At 32.2% G+C, this 21,582-nt stretch overlaps 1 protein-coding gene across 1 annotated transcript in view; it reads left to right on the top strand.

Annotated features, from left to right (window-relative positions):
• LOC118190559 (tyrosine-protein phosphatase 69D-like) overlaps positions 1-21,582 on the top strand; it is a gene marked incomplete at its 5' end in the record, with an annotated part of 240,084 nt that overhangs the window by 151,191 nt on the left and 67,311 nt on the right. Inside the window, 5 exons of the mRNA XM_085808231.1 lie at positions 4,346-4,436; positions 13,283-13,359; positions 15,756-15,890; positions 16,085-16,213; positions 16,347-16,501. Coding sequence (XP_085664357.1) covers positions 4,346-4,436; positions 13,283-13,359; positions 15,756-15,890; positions 16,085-16,213; positions 16,347-16,501 — 587 coding nt within the window. The remainder of the gene's footprint in view (positions 1-4,345; positions 4,437-13,282; positions 13,360-15,755; positions 15,891-16,084; positions 16,214-16,346; positions 16,502-21,582) is intronic.

Raw genomic sequence — 21,582 nt, 5'->3', positions numbered from 1 at the left:
AGTTTACCACTTCTTAATTTTTACTAATTTCCTAATTATTTTCTTTACGCCTTTTAACATGATCTCCATTGCCAAAGCTATTTTTAAAGTATCATCTAAACTAATGTTATCCTGCTCAAAAATTCTGTCCAGAATAACCCTATCTCTTAGCCCACTAACAAATACATCCTGCAGCATTGTATTTAGCATGTTGTGCTCGTAAGCACACATATGGCAAGTGACAGTAACTCTGCCATATATGCATTGTTCCTCTCTCATGCTGCTTTCGATTTAAAAATACATGCCTGCTTGATGTTATAACTGGCTTAGGATTTAAAAGGTTTTTCAGTATTTTTTTAACACATCATAATTTTTATCAGAAGGATTATCAGGACCCAGCAAGTAAAAGACTAAACATTTTTTCAAGATGACCTGGAAATCAGTACTTCCCCACATTTATCACAGGAAACATTTTGTATATCTAAATAATTTTCAAATCTTTCTAAAAATTCATCAAATTGTTCTTCATGTTCATTATACAATGACTACCAATAAGTATTTGGACACCTATGCAAATGACGATATCTGCGGCCCTAAGGTACGTCACAGATTCCACCGGTATATATCGTGTAAGAAACAGCATCGGCTTTAGTTGCATGCAAGATGACTCGCAGTTTGGAGCTCTCTGATTTCGAGAAATGTATAATTATCGGGTATCACAAATGTGGCCGATCCTTAAGGGACATATCTAGTGATCTGAAGTACCCAAAATCGACAGTGGCCTATGTGATTAAGAAGTGGAAGGTGAGCGGTGACTGTCAGAATGTGCCCCGAGTCGGCAGACCAACGAAACTGGGAGATAGAGACCGGCGAGTGCTGTCCAGAGAAATTCGGAAGAACAGCACCCAACCGATGGCCCTCATCCGCGAGGAGTTTCAACAGGCATCTGGGAGTATTGTTTCAATGAATACCATCCGTAAGGAAGCACATCTGCTTGGTTTTCATGGTCGTGCTGCTGCCCATAAGCCTTTGATCATAAAGTCCAACCGCACTGCTTGGTTAATGTGGTGGAAAGCACATTGAAATTGGACCGTAGATCAGTGGAAACAGGTTCTTAGGAGTGACGAATCAAGGTTCACCCTTTACAGAACCCCTGGGACGAGTTGCATCGACGAATTCAGGGGTGCACTACCCGTGCAAAATCGGTGAAGGAACTTCTATGTCTTCTCCCAGCCGAGTGGAAGAAAATACCATTAGCTGTCATACAAAGACTTGTGGAAAGTATGCCCCAGAGGGTCCACGCTGTGATTACCTCTCGTGGAGGCTCTACCAACTATTGATTTTGAATAAAGTTAGTTTTTCTTTTCTATCACATGTGTCCAAATACTTATTGGTAGTCAGTGTATTTTTCGAACTGAATGGAAAGTTTCGAATTATGAGTTTTTGGAGTAATAACTCAAGTAAGTTTATCATCTTTTACCTTGAGGAATTTTGGTGGGAATTGATGAATATTGGCAAATATTTAGTCTTTCTGAAACAAGTTATGTAACTATGGCAAAATCATAAAATTAGTAAAGAAATCTTGTTATAGCTTAAATATCAGTAAGAATTTTTTTTTTTTTTTTTTTTTTTTTTTTTTTTTTTCAGTAATTTAATTAGCAGTGTCGTTGGATCATGCTTCCCATAAGGCAATGTAAAATTTAAACTTCATTCAACTCAGAAGTTAGTTTATATGTATTTTATGAGATAAGTGGACAGTAAATGCTTCTCAAAATGATTCCAGAATGCTCGGTTAAAGATAAAATGCCCATAATGACTAATTTATGTATGCTGATAAAAAAAAGGGGGGCAGTTCTATATCTCCTGTTCTACTGGGCCGATTGACAAAATTCAGCTTGTGTTTTTCATGTCTCGAAATTGCGTCTTAGGATATGTATTAGATTTTGGATAGCATTTTTTTAATATAGGTATTTTGACACAAGATGTGACTTTTTCTGAAATGACATGCCATTTTTTCCATATTTCGATTCTACGTCTCAAACTGCCAATTTTTGTAAAAATCACATGAGTAGATTTTAAAAAATTAGCTCTAAAAATTTTAGTTCTTCAATGTTAATTCAATTTGGTATATATTTACTATTCTCTCTTTTTTTATTAAACTTATTTGATTCTTCCTTTCACACTTCAAAATTTAGGTTCATTCCAAATAAAATATGTCCATTGTGTATGATTTATATTTAAAATTTGTATTTTGAAATAATTTTTCGAAAAGAGTTTTGAATTATAACCTATAAAATTTTTACCATCAACTAAAAGTAGATATATTTCCAAGCATACCTACAAAAAATTACAGTTTTTTATTGAAAATTTCTGAAGATATACGGGAATTGATGCGTTTTGAAATTTGGCATATTTGTTGAAAGCGATAATAACATCAAATGTGGTTTAGGCACTTTGTTAAAATTATTTGAAAACAGGAATGACGTAACATTTTTTCTGCTCCTGCAAAATGGAAGGGAAAGGAAAATAGGTTGCCATGTATTAAGAAGTTTGCCAAGTAAATTATTCTTGGCACAAACTGTAAAAACATGCTAAGATAAATTTTTGAATTTCTCTGCAAATTTCGCACCAGATTTTACAAAATTTAATATTTAGACATAATTTGAGTTGTAAAATCAAAATATGGAAAAAAATTGGTATGTTATTTCAGAAAAAGGACGATTTTGTGTCAAAAGACCTATGTTAGAAAAATGCTATATATATATATATAAATCTAATATATATATCCTAAGTCGTGCTTTTGAGAGATGAAAAACGTAATTTGAATTTCGTCAATCGGCCCAGTAGAACGAGAGATATAGAACTGTCCCTTCCCCCCCACAGTGTACATAATATTCTTGTTACTTGATTATCTGCATATGTGCTTGCTGAAAAGTATTACTTTTCTTGTCCCTTGGACTTAATCCTAATTATTCAAGAAGAGAAAGTCGCCATCTTCTGTACCTTTTTTTTTTTTTTTTTTTAAGGTTTCATTTCTTGACACCATTTTTTATTCACTAGACAGGATATAATAACTGAAAATATATATACCTATCATTTTTCATTATTTTTAAATTTCCATAAATGTAACCTTAAATTCAATATTTTGATATTAATCAATTGGTAATTTATAATAGTAATGCTTCTGTACAAATTTTTTTAATAATTAACAGTTAAGTTTTTATTTCTATCAGTATCCTAAGTTTCATGAACAATATAGAAATGTCAACTTAGCAAAAGAATCTTTTACTAGATCACTTCACAGGTTTGCTTTGTATACTGAATGATATGCAGCAGAATGGTATTTCTTTCTTCAAATGAGTCTTGCTACTTTTTATAAATTTTGTGCCAGATTTTATTTGATTCATATCCCCTCTCCTGTATATTGTAAAATGTATTTTACTCCCATGCATCATATTTGCTCATGTAATGTTCGCACTTTTACAGTATCTGCACTTTGGTTTTTAGGAAGGAAGGAATATGAAAAAATATTGATCCATATAATCTGCACAAGTACTGTTGTTCTTTCAGTTTTTGTGCTTTTAGCCATACAAAACTTGCATGCTGGAAATCTGTGTGCATGCTTTTGTGATAATGTAACATATTCGAAATTGGCAGAGTAATATGTTGGATGCATGCGCTCTATGCCCATTTTGAAATTAAAACTTTGAAATGTGTAAACATGTATGTGGGGATTTTGAATTTGCTGTGCAAAGCATATAACTTCCAGTACTTCCATGCCACATTTTGTCCTCAACAGTTGCCTCGGGTTTTTCATTTGAGGAAAAGCACAAGTTTTCAAATTTGTAAGAACTGAATAACCCATCTAATGCCTGGACCTGCAAGTCTGCATTGAAATTTTAGGAGAAAAAGTATGGACATTGCATGAGCATATGCAGTATTCTTTGCCACTGTTCACCGGTTTTCACAGCTTTATTAATATGTATCTTAGCACAATTTATGTGTAATTGTATGCCCATGTTCTTTGTTAATGAGTTTTTAAATCTTTGATGCTTAATTTTATATTGCTTCTAAAAATGTTAAGAGAAAGTTTTCTGCGTTATATCTAATTATTGTACATACTGGATTCTGAAGTTTCATATTTATTTATTTAATTTTTAATGCTAGAAAATATTTTTGTTCAAAATATTGTCTTCTGGCATTTTATATTTTTCCATATTGTGAAATAAAAAAATATAATTATAGTAAAATTATACATGACAGATAATTAAAAACTACAGAAGGAGGGTAAAAATTGCTTTTCTTATATTACTTTCTTTTGTATAGAAATTTTACATACTTTACATGCATTTTATTGCTGTTTTAGGCCCTACCTGATAGTTTTAAGGACAGAACAACTCATGCATCGGATGCTCCCGAGAATATGAATAAAAATAGGTATCCTGATATTAAAGCATGTATGTAACCTTTTAATTCATATAATATTTTACATAATGCAACTAGATCTTATAGCTCTTATCTGTTACATGTAAAATTAAGTTGCTTCAGTTACTCATTTATGCATCCCAAAATGAAAAAGATGACTGCAGAAAGCTCTTTTGAAATCTTACTGTAGTCATGATATATTATTTCTAATTCATGGAGATTGTATACAAAGATGCCTTTGATAGCATCCAGTTATTTATATATCTTTGTGAAAACATTAGCATAGTCAGTGTATTCTGTTCAGGAATAGAATTTCGTAGCAAAACTGCTAGTTTATAAAGGTTTCATCCATTGGTGAATACATATTTTCAAGTGAATTAATATTTTAATTCCTTCAAAAAATTACCCAAGGAAAACACTGTGTTTATATATTTATACATACATATAAGTGGTTGTTAAAAAGACCGCATGAATTCTGTTGGAAATTTAGTCTTAGATCCCCGAGTTCTGTTTAAGAAATAGATTAAATAATGTTGATTTCATCCTATGAAACATATCCTTTAGTAAAAACCTATGAATTTTTTACTGTCCACATATATATTGTTAAGGAGGAATTGTTTTTCTTAGTAAAAAAATCCATAGTTATATGATTAAAATTATCTCAGCTATTAACCTTATAATACAGTAGACTCATACACCAAAGTAAATTATTTCTGTGCACCCGAGTTAATACATTCAAGAATTTTTTCGAATGTAATTACAATAGAATAAATCTCTTACAGTTTTGAGTTAAAATAAAGAAAAGATTAAAAGAGGTTAAGTTAAAGTAAAGAATAAAAAAATTGGCAGAAAAAAGACCACATTTTGAATTTTTATTGGTTCATTAAAGGGTTAATAATTAGTTTTTCATGACCATATACCAGGGGCATGTCCTACATTTTCATAAGAAGCATGCTGCTGAACATGAAATTTTTAAAAATTATACTAGTTAAAGAAAATTAAAGTTATATGTATTTGAGAGTTCTCTACACTATTTGCATATTCACATGCTTTTACATTATAAAGTAATGAAATGCACATATTACAAATTTATCCAGATTTAAGGTCGTAATTGAAAATTTGTAGTCCATACAGTACGAAGTTCGAAATCTGGACTCATTGGAACTTCGGCGATTCTGGATTTGGGATTTTTGCGGATAATACATCATTAGTTTAAATCTAATAAGATGGCATGTAGAAATTATAAAATTAAAAATATGAAATCGTGATTCATGAAATAATGAAGTATTTATGATCTAAGGGGTATCAAAATAAAATTTAAAAAAAAAAAAAAAAAACTTAATATTTATTTGTTTACCTTATTAAACATTTCTTTCAATGAAGTTGCTTTAAGTTGCTTCGTTTTTTGTGCTGATACTTTCTCTTTAATTTTGTAGACAGACATAATCTCTTGTTTAGTTACATTGCCGAAGTCCTCTATCTGCTGTTTTGAAAATTCCGACTAACTTGTCAATCGAAATTTTCAGGTTTTCAGTAACTTCTCTGTCACTTTCTTCACTATCGGTAGTGCTATTTTCTGGATCTAGAACCATACTACAGATTTCGCCATTTATGATATAAAAACGTCTTTTATATCATCTTCATTTATTACCACTTCTCCACATTTCTGTACAAAATCTGTTAATGGGAAAATTTTGCCTTTTCACCCCCCCCATATCTGAAAACCTTTAAAATTAGTGGCTATCATCATCAAATTTAGTTATCCTTCACTATACATATTTGGCTAGGCATCATGAGCTTGGCAGCTATCGACAAGTTGTTCCATCAAATTTCATCTTGCTTCTATCGCGCACTGAGACAGTTAAGCCTGAATAGTATTAGTTTAATTATTTATTATACTTATGTCTATTTCTTGCACATGCAATAAATGTACAAAAAAGAGAACAGTAATAGAAACTACAGCTGTGATTGGCAGCAATGCAGCAGTACTGAGCCGGACAAACCACGATCCGATGCATCAGAGGATCATTCGCCACTCTGATGTCGAGCGTGATGGGTGAGTTTACGCACAGGGAAAAGGCTGGCATGCATCTCATGTATGGTGCTGCTAATGGGAACAGCAGAGCAGCGCTATGGTTGTACCAGGTCTGAACAGGCATATGCACATAATGTTAGAGAGGTTGCATCGGTGAAAAACGGGTCAATTGAAGGCCACCTCTGACACTAGGAGTGGAAGAAGAAGTGCACAACAACCTCGCATTAAAGAATCCATCTTGAACATTGTGCATGAATCACGTCAGACAAGTACAAGAGCTATTGCAAGTTGTCTGCAGCCGAGTACAAGAGCTATTGCACGTTGTCTGCAGCTTGCAAGAGATAGATTCGGATCGGATGTGCTATTCATGGACGAGGCAACTTTCTCACAGGACGGCATCTTCAATAGCCACAACATGCACGTGTGGGCAACTCGTAATCCACACAGCACACGTCATATGTTATCATATTTTTCTGCAAGAGGTGCTACCGGAATTGCTTCAGGATGTTCTGTCTGTCATTCGTGATCGCATGTGGTTCCAGCATGATGGTACACCAGTCCATAACAACGTGCAGTTCCGCAATTACTTGGGTGGGACATTTCCGGGCCGATGGATTGGCCGTGGTGGGCCAGTTCGCCAGATTTATCCAGCTTGGATTTTTTTTTTTTTTATGGAAGCGCAAGTGTGTGCGAAATGCCTGTCATTTTTCAAAATGTTTGTCAATCCCTTCTGCGACGTTACCAAGCATGTATTACTGCTGGTGGTTGCAATTTTGAACATTTATTGTGAATACTCTATTGCTACAAAGAAGCACTTTGCGTTAATTTTGTATATAAACACATTTTCCTCTCGTGTCGTTTTTTTGCATTCCTGCCTTAACCCGTCCCTTTAGACCCTACATTCCTATACAAAAATGCATGTTTTAGTACCCTCCACCACCTCTCTGAGTTTGTTCCATGATCTATGAAATCCCTTGTATTTAAGCCTTATTGAGGGCCGGCGCTAGATATCTTATCACCTGATATAGTCTCTATTCTTAATTCAAATACCTCCAAATGTAATCTTTAGGTCTATGAGTATCATCAACAAAATCTATTTTTAGCATATGGGAAAGAAATTTTTGATAAATTTTTCCTCGTCAAAATTTTTTAGTGCATTTAACGTAAATCTGTAATCACCGCCAAGCATAATGTCAACATAAAAGGCTACCATACTCCTTTATTATTCAATTACTAACATAAAAAAATTGTTTAGGCGTCGCTACATGAGTCATTACTCAAGTTGTCATGTTTTGATAAACATGCGGTAATGAAAGGAAAGTATAATTAAATAATGATTTGCCATGTTGTCGTCAGATCAACGATGTATCTATGGGTAATGTTTCAGTTCGAGATGTGTGTCAAGCAGCTACACAGCAATGGAGCCAAGTTACTGATCATACAAATTTATGCTAAAATGATTGCTTCTTTAGTAACAAGGTATTTTATTTAGTGTCGAAGTGAAATTAAGAATCGGGACTCTCCAGATATTTTATTAGGCGTGGAGAGGGGAATCAAATGCGCATGCATAAAGCCTATGAGAAAAACTTTTTTGGTGGTTTTGAGGTCCAGATTTTAGATCATTCCGGATATTGGACGTCTGTATTTCGGACTTTATACTGAAGTTTATATCATATAGCCATAATTCAACTTTACTTGATTTATGCAGATCACGCATTAATATATTTCCAAGTATACTTAATAAATAAGTTATAACAATCGTGTACTGATTCAGATTTAGTGCCTGATAAAAGTCAAACACTGATACTGTTAATATTGACCTTTGAATTTCACTGATCATGTTACGTATACTGGTGTGGTATAAATTTACTTACAAGTTTATTTTCTGGCTTAAGAGGAAAACAGAGATCATTCAGCTCAAATAATTTGCAAGACTAGTGTTAAATTTATTTAACAAAAGTTGAGGAAAACTGGAATTGGAAGATTTTTTTTCCCATTCTGAAAACTTGCCTTTGTTTTAACTGAAACCTAATAACGAACTGCACCAAATTCAGTGATTAATAATGAAACTCATTTCTTCTAGCTACATGTGGTAAAGAAACTGTATTCAGATAGGGGGGCATTCACCTGCTTTCTTACATTGTAAAATGAAAAGAGGGGGAAAATGAAATTCCTTTTGCTCATGTAAAACACATATTTCATTAATGATGCTGATATCTGAACAGTATGCAGGGCCAAAATCAGAGAAGCCATCAAAACATGCAACTCATTTTATTTAAAATTTCTAGCTCAATTTGAAACTCTATATTTAAAGTAATTAATAAGAATTTTACTATAGGATTGTGTTAAAAAACAATAATGCCTTTTTCACAATTTTAAATTTGTAGGCATGTATTGCATGCCTACAAATTTAATTAATTAATTTAACATATTACTATTATTATTAAGACAATGCCTCAACCATATACAAATATTACTTAGGCAGCCTATATGTTATTAAGTTTTCAAATGCTAATATCCAAAAGATGTCTTTTACATTTGATAAATATTAATAAAGAGCATATATTTCCATTTGTAGAAATACTAAAGTTTGAAATTTTGCTTTTAATGCAATTAACTTTTGTGCACATATTAAATCCCCATTCTTATTCATTGTTGAGAGTGACTTAAGCTTCAAAATTTTGACAATTTTTCCATGTCAGTATTGCTTTTGATTTGCTGACTTATAAAAAAGCATTTGATTGTGGAATAAAGAACAACCTCTTAAAAACTTCTCTTATTGAAGGTGTACAAAATTTTGAATTTTTTTTTCACTGAAAGGTGTCAAATGATGAAAATTATAATTTGAGAGCCTGTCTTACTTTATTCATTTCTTAAACTGAAACTAATTATTATTGTACTTTTATCTTTTGTACCAAATAAACATTAAAATTTTATGTATATAATATATCATTATTATGAAAGCTTAAACTAATTTGATTAATTTATACTTTCTGTTTGAGCTTGATAAAAACTATTTTACAGAAGTATTGTTTTGAATTAATTTGTCTAAAATATCTGTAAGGAGCTAATATGTCTTTGTTTTAAGCATTGGACTGTATCTAAGCAACTTTAATTTTTATCTAAAATTTTTTCTTTCAGTCTGAAATAATTTTTCTTCCAATCTGAATGAAAAAAATTATATCATGAATTGGTGTTATTTATTTTGTATTATTATCATTCATGTGTAGTATATTTTTTTGTTTCACGAATTTGTGTGCTATGGCATCTATCATAAAAATAATAATTATTTTTCTCTACATGCTGCTATGTCTCACAGTTTTATTGTTCATATTTCTTTATAATTAAGTTAATTTTTATGTGAGCTGGTTTTATTTATTGGTTATTTTTATGCGAGTATTTTATATAGTAATATGTGTTATTTTTGTTGTCTTTAACATAACATATTAATATTATTATTTATATTCCTAAGTACTATGGTTTAAGTATAAAAGAAAGGTAATCATATTTCAGATGATCGTAAAACCATCATATACACCCCAGTGGACTTCGCCTCCGCTTTGCTAATACGTTTTTGGTCTATAAATATAATAATTACTATGCCATTCAGGTAGACTGTAAAATATTATTTTTGAAGATAAAATGATTTTAAATTTAGATTTTATAAAATTTGAATTTGTCATTTGAAAACAATATACTTATGTGACTGAAAAGTTATTTATTAATAAGACTAGAAAATGAAGTGATTTTGTTTGAAAATGGCAATTTATTAACATTTTCTGGTTGTAAACGGAATTCTGCTATGATTATATGGACTGTTCACTACATAGTCTGTCTGCTGCTGGTTAAAACACATTAAAGTAATGAGATCTTAATTACTATATTCATTTTTATTTTATATTTTGTATGTATTAACAGTGAAAGTTTAAAAATTTTGAAGGTTTTTTTAAGGGCTGAAAGGTTCTTCTGTAATTTTCTGCTCAGTCTGATTGTCTTGAGTGTGTTATTGTAATTCCTTCCTCATCCCCAATAACTGATCACAAAATGAATTGTGCTTCATTAATTTGTCTGTTTGCTATAAACACTTGTATAATGCCTGATTTGTTGTTCTATCATCATATTTATAATTCCTACTAATATCTTTGTTATTTTTATCAGTTGAATGACATTTACTTTAAACATATAGTCAGATAGAATAGTTTTCTATTCTGAACATGAAATGTAACTAAAATAGTTGTTTAGTTTGCGTATGATGGAAATTTTTCATTGTTATCAAGACATGGAAATACAGAGTGTTACAAAAATCTAGATCTGATGCCAAAAGTATTTATTGATGAAAAACAATTTAGAAGACTAAAATACACAGATATCGAGCAATTTCAGTGCCTTTCCATGCACTGTGTTACCAGTTACCCAGGTTAGCTTAAGAGACAGATAAGAGAAACTTACCTTTCTGTATAAGCTGACATGAAAATCTTCTTCATCATAGAAAGTGTAATTTTATGCACATTTGAAGTGCCACATTTTAGTTGATTAATGCTCACACTCTTCAGCCTGTACTTCTCTGACTTCATAAAATAGTAATGACATTGAGAAGTGTAATGTTTGTTTTCTGCAAGTCCTTGTAAAGAGCATGCACTATCAAGATAATTATGCATGATGGTAGTAAAATGCACTAAGTCCTACTGTAGTGAAGCATAGCTTCATTATAAATGCCATGCGAAATCAGCTGTGGTTCTAAGAAAATTTGTGTTATATAACGATGAATGTCAATGTCGGCCGTAGACTGTCAATGTTTACCATTACCTGTAAGTGTCAACCATAGACTTTCCTTTTAGTCATTCCAAGCCAAACATTAACTTTCTGTGAATCTCTGTCCCACTGAAATATTGCAAGAGCTGTTCGTGAACATTTGCTATACTGTTTTGGTAACTAACCACTCACCAAATTTAAAATGTGGTCTCATCAGTTAACAAAATGATTTATTTCATGAGATCTTGATTTTCGACAGCCTCGGGATGATCAGTTCAGATACATAAGAATTGGTACGTGCTTCGGAACTTAAATTATCCACTACACAGAAAGTCCTTATGGCTCAGCTCTTTGTTAGGCAGGCTAAGCAGATTCATAAAAGATGTTCTGACCAAAACTGTTAAATCTGACCTAATATGACATAACATCTTGCTAGCATCAGCCCATTTTAGAGGAGGCAAACTTTTAAATTCTCAACTCCTAAGGACAAGAGGAGATGAATAAGCTGACATCTATACAAAATGGACACCATACTACATGCCTTCAAATCTGTACATTAAGAACCCAGCTTGCATAGTTTGCCACAGAGCCAAAATTGTCACAGTAAAGATCTCAGTCAGTAATATATATAGAGAGAGGGGGAGAGAGAGGTAAATGCGACACAAAATTTTCTTAACAAAATGTCTGATACCTGAATGTAGGAGATATCTCTCTTGAGGTATTGCAGAAGTTTCAGAAGCAGTTGTCTTGGAAACACCAAACTCTCCACTTTATTCAGTCTTTAGGGTTTCTCTAAACTCTTCTTTCAATCCTCTGAACCCTTTCTGAAAATTTGTTGACCATTAATCTGTTCACAGAACACATCCCCTTTCTGAAAATTTGTTGACCATTAATCTGTTCAAAATCATAAAAACAACCTTGTATTTAGCGTAGGTATAATGAAACACTCAATCGATTTTGAGGGCAGCTAAAGGTCCCTCCTCATCAGGAGAAAGAAGAAAATAAAGGAGGAGTCACAGAAACATGTGGTCCTTATCAGCACTGCACGTGGTTATAACTAGATTTTTAATCAGAGTTGCACTGGCCGCCTACTTTTACTGAGCCAGGCTATCTGATCAAGCATAAAGGACAAGAAAAATTAACGAAGTTAAAATAGGGAGTGAGGGTTTAAAAAAAAAGTTTTTTGAAGTTCAGATTTTGAGTGTAAAGTGCATTTGCCCCTCACTCCCTATTTTAACTTCGTTAATTTTTCTTGTCCTTTATGCTTGATCAGATAGCCTGGCTCAATAAAAGTAGGCGGCCAGTGCAACTCTGATTAAAAATCTAATTATAACCATGTGCAGTGCTGATAAGGACCATGTGTTTCTGTGACTCCTTCTCCTTTATTTTCTTCTTTCTCCTGATGAGGAGGGACCTTTAGCTGCCCTCGAAATCGATTGAGTGTTTCATTATACCTACGCTAAATACAAGGTTGTTTTTACGATTTTGATTGTCACATTAGCGTGTTTCTCTTCTAGTCCATTAATCTGTTATTGGCTACATCTGACGGCCCTGACTGATATAGTGGCTAACACCATTGATGCTTTATTTTTGGACTTCCAATTGAATTCCAGCGAAAGCTTGTGAGCTTGTGAGGCATAGTGGCACTTGAAATATTAGTTAATTGAAATCCCACTTGATGGGTTTTTAGTGGTAAGGAGATGAGGAGTGGAAAATACCTGGATTCATCCTGTAAAACCATTGATGAGGTTTTGGTATCCTGCCATTTCTTCCTGTCCTGATGCTGGATCTGCTTTATAAAATTTCTGCTACTCATTCTGAATTTCAACATTAATAAAGCCCTCAATGTTGACTATATAGAAATTCTTCCTTCGGTAGTCAACGTGAAAATCATGCTCGTCACCATTTTCAATAAAATGAATTGAAACACCCAAAACAGCATGTATATATAACACTGTAGAGCAATTACTGTACGTTTCTATTTTTTTATTATTGAAGTATTATAAATTCATACAATTAAATTTCAAGTGACGTTTTTAGTGGTAATAAACCATGCATTCAGATTTAATGACTTCATTTTTCTCATTTCAGATGATCAAACAAGAGTTAGATTACCAGTCATAGAAGGTATTCCAGGCTCTGATTATATCAACGCTAATTTTATAGATGTAAGTTTTCTGTTATATGTCAGTGGCTGAATGAAACTGAAAAGAGTTTAAAATATGTGTCATGTACATTGTGTCAAAATAATTTTGAAAAACTATTAAATGTTCTGTGTATCTTAAATTCTGCTGGAAAAGATCTTTTTCAAGTGCTTGTTTTCTCAGATAGTGTAATTATTTAAGTATTCCTGATTATCATATTCAGAACATAATAAATGGTATTAATTTTCTAAATGATATGTTTATTAGAATAAAATGTGAAACATGCTTTTGTATATGAATTTTTTTTCTGCATGATTGTTAGAGATCAAGATAATAATAATTATAACAATTATGCCAATAAAAATTATTTCTTTATATTTCTTATTTAGAGAAATTAAAAGAACTAAATATTATTTTTATGTATTTGTGAAGGGGAGGAAAAAACAAGCCTTGCAATGTTGTATACCTGTCAGGCATACCTCTCAGTGCTATTGAAGTAAGATATAAAGAAATCAGCTTTACAAATAAAAAATGGCCGTTCAAGTTTGGGATGAGGGAAAAAATGTAAAGAAAAACTAAATATTTGGCTTCAGATAAGTTTTCACTGTCTTTAATTCATTCATTTTTCAAACAATCTAATTTTCTACAGAAAGTTGTATCACTTTTTACTAGTTCCTTAAATTCAGCTACTTGCATTTAAAAGTTACTTCTATATCCGGAGTTACACTTTCGTCAGAAGTTGGCATAATTTTTTTCAAAAATTCGAAGGCTGCTTTTAACAAATAAGGCTAAAAATTCACTGAATGGATTTTCTGTCTCCAGTAAATCTGGAGAAAGAGCAATGAAGAGAAATAAGATTACCCTTGTCCTAAATGAAAAAAGATCCTTTTCAAATCACACAACAAACTTAAAAAATTATGTACTTCTATATGATGACATTGTATTATGCTGAAATGTCTAAAAATTATTAAATTTCTTTCAGTTTTTCTACTCTTATTATAAAAGAACCTGTACATTTTAATTGCAATCATTTCTTTAAGAAAACAAGGAAAGTTTTATATGCATTTGGTGAACTTGAGTCCAACATCAAGATTAAATCAGCTCACCAGATTAAATCTACTTAAATGACATGTAGATGTGGCAATGTTGTGGCTTCACTTATTGTTTAGGTCAGAGAGCTGACACCAGGTTAACAACAGCAACAAACTCTTATAACCGCTCCTGCTACTGAAAGCAACTGCGCTGTTTTGTAACAATAGCTACCAGTAAATATGATGCTACGAAATTTTTTAATGAAATGTTTTCCATTCTTGGCACACAGAAAGGGGCACAAATTCTTCAATTGTCCCCGGGCGCTGGAAACTCTAGCTACGCCCCTGCTAACTACTAAAGTGGGCAAAAGCCAATAGGCTAAAAAAAAAACAAGGCAGAGCACATTAGCTGAGCAAAAAAGCCTAAAAAAAAGGCCAAACGGCTAAAAGAGGCAGGAGGGGGTGCCTTTTGACTAAAAATGGAAGGAGCAAAAAGCTAAAAACTGGTCTAAGAAGGGGAGAGCCATCACGTCTAAAAAAGATGGGGAGCAGGTGAAATGAAGCAAAGCCTATTGATTAAAAGTGGCTGAGAGGGAAGGCTAACCTTGAAAGGGAAAGAGACAGCTTTGTAAACTTAAACCAAAAATGGGGGTGGTCATGATGGCTAAAACAGGAAGTAAAGGCCAGTGAGGTTACAAAGCTAGTGTAATTTAGAAGGAAAAAAATCTTTTTACATAAATGAGCAATTAAAGCAGAGTAAAATTAAAATAAACATATAAACAAACAAAAAAAAAAAAAAAGCGCCACCAGGTTAGCAAAAATTTTAGGATTTTGAAGACCACCAAACAATTAAAATTGGGAGTGACAAAATTTTTAGAATTTAGGAGAGGCACTAGGTAGCAAAACTTAGGGATGGCAAAATTTTTAGAATTAAAAACCCTCAGAGACTGCACTGTGCATCAAAATCACTGCCCCATCCCGCACTACTCAAAGGCTGAAAATAAGATCTGGCCAATGTCAGTACAGTGTTAATCAATGTATTGTTATTGGCTGTGGTGCAACTCCTTAGCCAGCAGATATTTATAACTGACATGCTTGATTCTGAGTTAGGAGACACACTTGCTTTGTTTTGTTGAGTATTACATTCTCCATTCTTAGATTTTGTTAGGAATGATTTTTTTTTTACTATTTTTTGACAGGTGGTTTGTATATTAAATCATTCTGAATATCGGACATCCAGATTTCAGACTTTGTACTGTATAGAACCTATACAATCACACAGCTTCTGATGGGTTCTACTGTACTGATTCTGCATTATTTTATTAGTAGCATGTTATATGGCAGTAAGAATTTTTTTTTTCTTTTTATACAACTTCCTGGATTTTACAGGGCTATAAGTCAAGGAAGATGTTCATTTGTGCTCAAGGTCCTCTTGACAGAACTGTAACAGACTTTTGGCGAATGCTGTGGGAACACAGAGTTACTGTAGTTGTCATGCTTACTGGTATTGAAGAACATGGTCAGGTATAACTCTATTTACAGAACTTACTTTTTTCTAATACATAAACATAACTTAAAATTAATCTTCTTTTGCATTCAAACATTGTTTTTTTTTTTAACAGTATACTGTATTATGAACCACTTTCAAGGAATTTAAGTTAAATGTGTGTAAATTCTGGAAAATCAGAAGAAAGTTTAAAATTTTTGATTTATTTCAGGTTAAATGCGCTCAGTATTGGAATGACAGTTGTACGAAGGAAATTGAGAAGATGTTTGTGGTGACGGTTATAAGCACAAAAAGATATTCTGACTACATAGTTCGGAGGTTCAAAGTGGAATACACGAAAGTATGTAACATAAGAACATACACATAAGAATTCTTTAACCAGAAGAAAGAGAAATCATTGGTGTTTTTATATTTCTTTCAAGTTTTACTTAAAGTACACAAAATGTAGCTCATTTTATTCATTTCTTTTGCAGGATGGTTTAACAGAAGAACGAGAAGTGTTGCATTTTCATTTTGTTCTATGGAAAGACTTTTTAGCTCCAGAGCAGCCATCTTGGTTGCTTCGCTTTATAAAACGTGTTAATGAACATTATTGTTCAGATAGAGGTCCTCTTCTAGTCCATTGCAGGTATATAAAAATCTTAAATGTTTCATAAATGAATTAAGTATTAACTATGTGCAATTAGTTATCTGAAAGATCTAATTTCTTAAGAATTTAAAATTAATGCAAGGTCAGTACCATTTTGCTTTAAAAAAATATAATCAATGATTTGCTTCATCAATTTTTGCCATATGAAATTTATGTATATATTAAAAAAGGATAATTACATTTGAGTTAAATAATGATTATTGGAAAAGGTAAAGTGACAAGAATCAGTGTAATTTTCATACATTTGTGAGAATAGTTTTGATGGTTTAAATATAGAACCTTCTGGCTCATCTGCAGAAATGCAAATGGCAAAGAGAAGCCAGTGATAAGCTAAGGTGCTAAGAATGACAATAAGGAAGTCAAACTACTGGTGCCATCTATTGCTGAAAAATTAAAACAACTATGAAATAATTTCCTTAAAAGCTGAGGATAAAGATGATATGCAATTGGGATCATTAACTAGAACTGAAAGATTTTTATGAATGTAAAATGCCTCTAGAACATATAATTTGCCATTGGAGGATATTTTTCATTCCTGTTGTCTTAACTGCTCGGATAATTATTGTGCAAAATAAAGAAATTTACATATCTTTTTTAAAAATGTGAGAAAATATTCATTTTGCATAAGTAAACTTTTTCATTTGGCGAAGATACCTTAAACAAGTATAAGTGAATCTTGATCTTTTTATGAATTAACTGTTTATTGAGACACTCACAGGTGTTCCACAAAACAATAACATAAATTAAAAAAATTAGCCTTTAATGGCAAAAACCATAAACAAAGAAAATATAAAGAGTTATTATACATTAACAATTCAAAATAAAGACCCATCAGCAGAAATATTTTTAAGCTAATGGTAATGATGGGTTTAATATGAAATCATGTGACAGCAGAAGTGCTTTTTATAAATATTATGTTTCTCTAAAAGTTCTGAAGCAGAAAACAGAGAAAACATTTTGAAAACCTCGATAACAGAAATTGAAAGAATGTAGCATTTAATTTACAAGATTTTGCTTCAGTATTATTTTAACCCAAAGTTTGAATTCAAAATTAAATTTTAAAACTAGTTTCTTTCCAGGACTAGTTTTAAAGGTTTGACATTCAGACAATGAAAATTATGTTTATTTTACTTACGAGAAATTTAACAATATTGACTTGTATTTTCGTAACAAATTAAAATTTGGATCTACTTTGTACTACTACTTTTACTACTAAATCACATATTTAGAGAATTTCATATGATTTAAAGCATGATCTACAGTAAAAATTGAATTAAAGCTATGGAATAAAGATGTACCATTAAAAGCTAAATCAACTTGTCTCTTCATTTGGATTAGCCTTACCACTCTGCAAAAACCATGCCTGAACTTTGATGCCGAAATATCACATACATATGTATATGTGGAGAAAAATGATTGTAATATTCAATCTTTAAAACGTATTCCTCCTGAATGGCAAAAAATAATGTACTGTAGAGTAAAACTAGATGAAAATCCAAAAATAGTAAATAATTAAATAAATATTAAAGTACTTAACCTGAGTCTTCCTTAATGTGTCACTTCAAATTTTTCCCTTTTGTACGTCTTTTACATAATACTAATAATGCACTCAAGTAATCTAATCAATAAACATTTGTTAACTGATAGTACTTAGGCAATACCATGCCCACTTTTGAGTATGAAAGAAACTTCACCATTCTTAATGTAACAGCAGTAACATAATGTTGCTTTTGTACTGTACGATTTTCCTGCCTGTCACTGGCTGAACGGTATAGTCTTTGAATGCTAGTAACTGGACCCAGTTTCAAATCCTGATAAATAAGCTAACTGCATGCATGGGAGTTTATGTGGTTTCTCTTATCTGCCATGTGAATCAGAGCCAGATTCTCTCAAAAAGCCTTAAACAAAGGCATTTTTTTTCCTTGGACAGGTAGTGCTTTGCCATAATAAAAATCCTTCCTACTCTTGCCTTGCTTAGTGAATATGTCTAGATTCTCCCTTTTCTATCATCAGTTGTAGTGCTGATGTATATGAAACTTGCATGTGCAGTTATCCAATATTTCAAGTTCACCCGCCTTGGTGCTTATACTGCTTGGACTGTGTTCATTTTTCAATAAAATCATACTTTAATAAACCACCGAAAATGCGACCACCAGAAAATTTTGTTATTACACATCATGTAGGTATCTATTTTAAATGTGTACACTAATGTGCTGAAAAAAACTGGCACTGCTGAGCCTGTCCAGAATCCATGATAATACTATCTGTGTGCATTCCTGGTTACATTCATCAATACCTGCTGAAAGTGATAGATGTCTAGAGCTGTTTCTGCCTTGGGGACAACAAATGTTTATCACTTAACCAATTTTTAATGCAGTCTTAGTTGTTGAAGCTCACGAGATGGGTCACAGCGTTTTGGAGGTAGAATCGATAGAAGGAATCACAATCATTTTTTTCTCTGTCTCCCTCATCTGTTTCCAATTCTCTGCACTTTTGGTTAATAGCTCTAAACCTTTTCCACATGTGAAGAGTTTCATTATTATTCATTTATGATTCCACAAGTGGATACAACATTGTGACATATTTATTTTTCACCAAGCTGAGAATTTCTAAAACACGAAGTGTTGATTGTAAACATAAATTTCTCATAGAAGACTTCTTATTCGAATTTTTCTCAAAGACTAAAGAAAGTAAATCTCTTAACATATACTTTTATCAGGAAGTCTTCTTTACCATAATGCACTTGTAATTGCTCTAAAGCTTTCTTTTAACATTCACTGCTCAGGTGGAAATGCTTAATTAAATCCTCTGCAGACAATTCTCTCTCCATTTATGCAGTAAATATGCAAATTTGTCTAAAATCAGATCACTTTCCAACTTCTTGAATTGCCCCTCCAAAACTTTAGCTAGTTTTCAACCTTCCAGCGCACGCGCTTGGCAATTTTACATGAGCACACGTGCGTCTTATTTTTTATGACATCCGTTATTTTACCCATTTTGGCACAAAAAATGACAGAAAAGAGTGAATATTGATAATAAATTTGCTAAGAAATAAAATATTAATCTTATTATTGCAAAATACAAATGATAGCACATTCAAATGTAAGTAAATTATTTTTAAGTTCTTATGTTAGTGAGATGGAAACGCAATGATGTATTTCATTATAGAAAATTTTAAATGTATTATTTAATAATTATATTTTAAAATCGAAGCTAATTTTAATATTCATCAAAGACAAGTATTGACAATAAAAAAGGAAAACACCTTGGTAGGGAAAAAAGTAAGTTTAGCATTACTTACTTCTGCAAGGAAATTTACTTCTTACTGGTTACAAAAGCGCACTTTAAACTAATTTTAATGTTTTTATTTATTTCTAAAAAATAGAAATAAAAGAAAATAAGGAATGGAAATCGCTACTGTTCTCACATCCAAAGGTTTCCTTTTCTTCATCATATAATTCTTGAAGAATCCGAGCAAAATCAGCTGATTGCACATATTTTTTTGCAGTGAAAACCGATATAAAATTTAAAGAGCCAAATGTATTCAAATTAAAATAATACACGGCAATTAATAACACAAAATTACAAAATATTTTAGAAAAAAATTATCTTCCGAATTTTAAAACACGACCACGCATGTGTCGTAAACTTTATGAAAAAGCTGCCACGTAGCACAAAAGCCCAGTTAAAAAAAAAATTCAAATGACTTCTTGTTGGCACATTCCATGATGTGGGGAAGGGTAGAAAGGAAGAACAGAAATGACCTACAGACGTCTTAGCTTTGATGTGTGAAAAATGTGCATCAAAAACTGAATTTGTCGTAAATTTTGCACATACACGCGTGCTGAAAGGTTAAGGATGAAAAATTGTGTTTTTAGAAACACTATTTTTGGGAACAACAGAGTTATGATCTACATCAACTAAACGAACTCAAAGTTTAGATTCTAATGTATCAATGTCACTTATCAATGTCACTTTCAATTAGTCTGAAATGGTATTGGTTACTATCATTATTGATCATATCTTCGTATTTGTTATTATGTTGTATGTCGTTATTTATCATATTTTCACTTTCTTTAAAATGAGATAATTCATTTCTATCCAACTCTTCACTTTTTAGCATTTGTTTTGCTTTCTCTTCCAATAATTTAAATTTTTAAATCCTTTGAAATCCAACTTTCAACTTTTTCACAGTCACTTAACGCTTTCATGAATAATCCTCTAAAATGAGTATGCTTAGTTTTCAAAACATCCATTGTAAATAGAGACAGCAAATGTAATTTATTCACCAATGTAATTTACTTACTTTACCCCAGATCCTTCGTATGTACTTTAAAAGAAATAGGAAAAACTTTAGTAGTTTATATTTCATTATGTTCTCGTACCTCGACACAGTTTTCACATCATTTAACAAATGACTCCTAAAACAGTAATCTGAAGTTTTGTCTTCATAATGCTCCATAATTATTTTCAGACCTTCATCATAGCTAAATTAACTTGACAACCTACTGGACTTGATAATTATTAAAATGGCCAAAAGGCGTATCAGCAACTCCGCGTAACAGCAAGGACAGATTCGTAATGTGTGCTGGCTAGCAAAAACACACTCTGTTTAACTATGATACTATACTTTTTGCCAGTTTCAGCTGGAATTTTATTCATCTATTACTGGCACCTCAAATAACCCCAGCTAGGGGAGACATACACACAATACATCATAGGGAACCTTAATTAGGAAAGGCAGGATAAGTGTGAGGAGATGGCCGAGGCCAGTGTGAGGTGAAATTGCATTTAACTGAGCGAGAAAATAGTGCTTGGTTGTGTACTTAAAAAGAGTAGTACAAAGGGGAGCCAATTAGAAGAGAAAGAGTAACTTCGGAAGAGCAGATTCTGATTTGCAGGGATAAGTCGCATAAGTGGTCACCCAATCAAGCGCTGGAATGCTGCTTGAGTTTGGAGAAAGAGTTATAAAAGATGTTTAGAATATTGTGTCAGGTTTCTAAAATAATGAGTGACATAAGGTCTTAAATTTATGTCTGTTTCTAGAAGTTCATACTTAA

This window comes from Stegodyphus dumicola, chromosome X1, assembly GCF_044657685.1.
Source record: "Stegodyphus dumicola isolate Sdum_Otavi_A_Nest chromosome X1, ASM4465768v1".
In the NCBI taxonomy this organism is placed as follows: Eukaryota; Metazoa; Arthropoda; class Arachnida; order Araneae; family Eresidae; genus Stegodyphus; species Stegodyphus dumicola.
This window is presented reverse-complemented; position numbering and strand designations above follow the sequence as displayed.